Source organism: Somniosus microcephalus, unplaced genomic scaffold, assembly GCF_052327205.1.
Source record: "Somniosus microcephalus isolate GS21.2 unplaced genomic scaffold, FLI_Smic_1.0 scaffold1728, whole genome shotgun sequence".
In the NCBI taxonomy this organism is placed as follows: domain Eukaryota; kingdom Metazoa; phylum Chordata; class Chondrichthyes; order Squaliformes; family Somniosidae; genus Somniosus; species Somniosus microcephalus.
The window spans coordinates 1-4,576 of record NW_028226915.1 but is presented as its reverse complement, the minus strand read 5'-3'; the positions used below and the strand labels follow the sequence as shown (position 1 = coordinate 4,576).

The following is a 4,576-nucleotide window of genomic DNA, read 5'->3' as shown; positions in this document are numbered from 1 at the left end:
TTCATCCCTGGAACAAAAATAAAACCTACCTCCTAGCTTCTTCACCAGTGCCTGCTCAAATTCCCTATCTACAGGTCTGCCACCTGCAATGACATCATGACTCTGACCACATCAAACTGCACTTCCTTTTAATTACTGTGGCCAAAGCCAAAGGATCAACCTTGGAGGGCAAGGAAAGTCCCAGCTTCTTCTTCTCTACCACAAGCTGCCTGCTTTGCCCTTGCCTCAATATGTCCATGCAAATTAACCTTGGAGTTAAATTGAGAGGATTCATAATGGAGGCTAATTGGTTAGCTTACACTGCCTCCTCTGTACCCCTCCAGGAACCTACACTAACGAGCCACACTATTTTCATTCCCGACCAACCCAGCTCTCAGACTTTCCTGAAAGAATGAAGGAAGGCCAAAGTGGTGAAATAAATCTACAAGAATGAGGGGGAATAAACTGTCTACAACAGCACTTCTCAACCTCACAGGTGTAAAGCCAAGACAAAGAAAGTGATTCCAGCTGGAAGACGCCAAACACCTGTATACACACCCCAATTCATGTCTCCTGGGCTTCCAACGTTTAAAGCAACTACATTATCTGTAAGCCCTAGGTGCAAATGTCTTGGTACAGAGTAATCTTTGGATCAGCTTTCATTACATACATCTTGCCTTTCACACAAGATCTGTCAAACACATTTTCTAGAAATTTCTAAATGAGATCCCTACACAATGGAATGAGAAATAAAACTGTTTTTTAAACATAAATGAAAAAAGCATCATCTAGTTGTTTAAGGTCTCAAAAATTTACTTCACCCTCGAACTTGGGAGTTTGAGCAGTGGCTGGCACCTCAAACATTCTTGACGGTTTCAGCCAATTTGCTGGGATTCCACAGCAGAGGCCAAAAGCACTAGTCACTGGAAAAGGTGTGCCGGAGCAAACAGTGACTATGAAAGGTCGAACTCACACAAACAAATCTTTCAATAAAAATCAGTCAAGTACCTTATTTAAAAAAAAAAAATCAATGTCCATCTTATTCCTTTTCGATGAATTCATCTTCAACAAGACACTTAACAGGGTGACAGCTACACATTATATTATTTATTTATTCCACTCAAAATGAAAACTAACTGTGCGTAGTAGAGTTGTCACTGACCTTGATCATCTCTGCTACATAGCTCTCTGGCCCAGTGTATTCAGTCGAGTCCTTGACTTTCACCAAGACAATAAAGCATAGATAATGCCACATGTTGTGTTCCTCCTTGATATGTTCTTCAAACGTTACGGTCTTGTTATCAAACTTATCCCTTTCCAAGCCTAGAAACAATAAATTAATAATTACCAAACCTGAGACTAATTACATGTGTAGAACTGAAGTGTAAACAGAAGCAGCTCATCACCATTCAGACAGTATGTTTCTGACTGAGGGGAGAATCCATTATTCGAAGTCTATTCATTTACATGTGTTGGAGATTTTACAACCAAGGTAATGCATAACTACACCAGACATTTCAAATCATTTGGAATGCAATAATCACATAATCTGAAACCATAAATGCCTCATTTAACACAACGCTCATCTGTCCTTTACTGTTGTTCGTACTGTTTGATGTTGTGACATCTGCTCTTACACTTATGGAACCTACTACACTGCATCATCTGTTCCGACAATACCTGGATCACACAACATTGTTTTTCTTGTTTGAATATATTATTCAGAGCCTTCCGTATCAAACAGCATATGAGCATTTGGCGACTCACATTTTGTTGCCAATTTCCAGCATTTGCTTCTTTTTATCTGAACACAAGTGTTAAATGAGAAGGTGGTGAAGGAATACCACACTGGCAAGGCAGCCTAACATATTCAACTTGCATGTCTTTATGTAATGGTCAGGTTCTGTCCATTTGTAGCTCCCTTCACTTGGAGATGTTTTGCTAGATTATCCAAGTTTGACAGGATTTTTTTTTCCCCAAAGAAGAAATTCTTTACAACATATTTTGAAACAATCTACTGGAATCTTCACATTTCCAAGGATACCACATTTTCTAAAGAGATGGTTCAGTGACCTCTATCTGTTTTTCCCCATTTCTCAGAGGCATCTCTCCCATCTACTTACAGCAAACAGGAATACTAACCACATATGAAGCAGGTAGTTTTCAGAACTTCTTCCTTCTTCTGTTTTTCACTCCTCAAGTCAGCAAAAGTGTCAATGATGACACCAAAGATCAAGTTCAGGACAATGATGATGACCATGAAGAAGAAGAGAAGGTCATAGATCACACGAGCAGCAAATAGTGGTTCCTGTGAAATGTGATAGTCACCCAATGAATGCAGACATTTATAAATGGACAATAAGTGCTTCAAAAGATAGTTTGCCCACTAAAATAAAATAGTTTGTTCACTAACTTTAAGCAGCTCCTTAAAACCTCTCTTTGACCAAGCTTTTGGTCACCTGCCCTAATTTCTCCTTATGTGGCTCGGTGTCAAATTTTTTGTCTTTTAATACTCCAGTGAAGCACCTTGGGATGTTTTGCTATGTTAAAGGCGCTATATAAATACAAGTTGTTGTTGTTGTAAAATGTGACTTTTATTTAATGTCAAAACACACATCCATGGGGTTGGAGCACTGGGCTAGTTTTCTCTAAGTTAGTTTCAACACAAGCCAAGCCATGCACACACATGTGCTTTAAATACCCTTTAAAAATATCTGTAAGCCTTCCATAGAACAGGTGAAAGCAGATGTTATTTTTAATTACTATATAGATACAAGCAAATCATTTAACTGGGGATTCAAACTATTAATTATTGTAATATGCACAAAACAAGGAACAGCTTAATTTATTTGGAAAAAAATTGCACGACAGTTAAATAGTGAGATCTGAATACCTGAAAGGTTAATGACACAAGCTCAACTGGATGCATTATAATTGTGTTATATCCTACCGATTCATTGCCAGGTTGTTTCTTTGGAGGATGAGAGATGCTGTACAAATTGCAAAGTACATCAAATGGAAGTTAGATGCTGGTAAAATTTGACTGACCTGTATTTGACCTGTGGATTGCGCTGGCAACTAAAACTTGACCGTATTAAAGCTAGAATGTCAGGCATTCAGCCCACTGGCCTCTGATTGGCTGGACAGTATGCGTATCCAAAAATTATTGTTTTAAAGATAATATATAAAGCAGCAGCTCCATACCTCTTTGGAAGGTTTCCTGAGCACATCTCCCACTCCTCCTCCACTTCGCAGTCCGTGGCTGAGTACAGTAATGATGCACATCAACAGGGTTTCACAGGTATGCTCCGAGTCCTCTTCATTCTCGGAAAGCAACTCTGACGGGGAACAATTTGTACAACAGGTTTATTTTTAATATATACCAAGGCCACTTAACTTATAATTAACAGGCACATCAGCGCAGCACTTGCTAGCCAACGTTTTGCCAAAGCAAGTTGCCTCGTCCTGCTTCCTGAATATATCGGCTTGAAACCAAGGTCACCTTACCGTTACTTTCCACGGAGTAAAGTGTTGAACAGTTCTCTCCGTTTCCCAGTCGACAGACATCAGCAGTCAGGAACTCTTCTGCCATTGATGCAGCATCTTCTAAGCAAATACAACAGAATGAGAAATAGACGTCAGGGTGCTTTAAGAATCTGTGCTCTATAGAGGGTTTTGTTTGCAGAGAATGAGGTATATTTCCCTGTTTTCTAATGCTGGAGAAGAGGCCGGTGTATGTTTAAATTGGGTTTCCCCACCTTATACAGCGACTTTTCAATCATCATTGGTGAATAGAGGAAAATAACAGTCATAAGACCCAAATGTAATAATACGCATCATATTACGTTCACATAGTAACTTGATGTCAGTCAGATGGTTACACAGATTCAAGATGTAATGCATTGGTCACCCTTACACATAGGCTTAAAAGAAAATGACAGCACAAGATAGGCAGGATCAGACACCTTACACCTCCATTATCTTGTCTCCATTTTTGGCCATATTTTAAACATTTAGGTTTGCTTGGTTTCTTGACGGAACTTTTGTTAAAAAGATAACAAAGAAACTAGATCTAGTTCTTTAAAACATAATAATGTGCACACCATTCACACCATTGGTGTTCCATTAGAGTTTACAGCATGGTACTTGGGCTTCCATCAGGAATTCCCTTAAAATGTTCCCACCTTCTTCCTTTATAATATGGCCTTTTAAAGATAGAGGCGCAAGTTCCAGCCAACGTTGGACTCTCTCTTCTAGGGTCTTGGAGAAACCAGTGTTAATTATCCACTTACTACATTATAATATACTTGCACATGATACTCAGCGTTGAGTCTCGAGTGTAGATTGTCCTATTGGTTATGGATGATAAACAGAAACCAAAGCGGAGATCTGTTACACCCAATTAGATTTTACCCAAAAGGTGTGAGAGGCAGCTGCCAGTTCACCGGCAAAATCACTGCAAATGAGGCTACAATGACCAGTTCACCTTGCATGCAATTTCCCAGCATTTATGGCACAACAGTGGAGATTCATCCACCCACACTTGTAAAAAAGTCATCCAAGATAGCTGGGGACTGTGCTGATGGCTGAAATGGAG

At 39.4% G+C, this 4,576-nt stretch overlaps 1 protein-coding gene across 2 annotated transcripts; it reads right to left on the bottom strand.

Annotated features, from left to right (window-relative positions):
• Positions 1-997: 997 nt before the first annotated feature.
• LOC147080312 (inositol 1,4,5-trisphosphate-gated calcium channel ITPR1-like) lies at positions 998-4,521 on the bottom strand. Of its 2 annotated transcripts, XM_085981215.1 has the most exons (5): positions 3,487-4,521; positions 3,184-3,317; positions 2,930-2,969; positions 2,122-2,287; positions 998-1,302 (listed from the first exon to the last, which is right to left on the bottom strand). In XM_085981215.1, the coding sequence occupies exons 2-5, from the start codon at positions 3,207-3,209 to the stop codon at positions 1,112-1,114; spliced, it is 423 nt and encodes a 140-aa protein (XP_085837341.1). In that variant the 5' UTR covers positions 3,210-3,317; positions 3,487-4,521; the 3' UTR covers positions 998-1,111. The 2 variants fall into 2 exon arrangements, with proteins under 2 accessions (XP_085837341.1, XP_085837339.1); XM_085981213.1 differs by lacking the exon at positions 2,930-2,969 and having other exon boundaries at positions 3,487-4,502.
• Between the last annotated feature and the right edge of the window lie 55 nt (positions 4,522-4,576).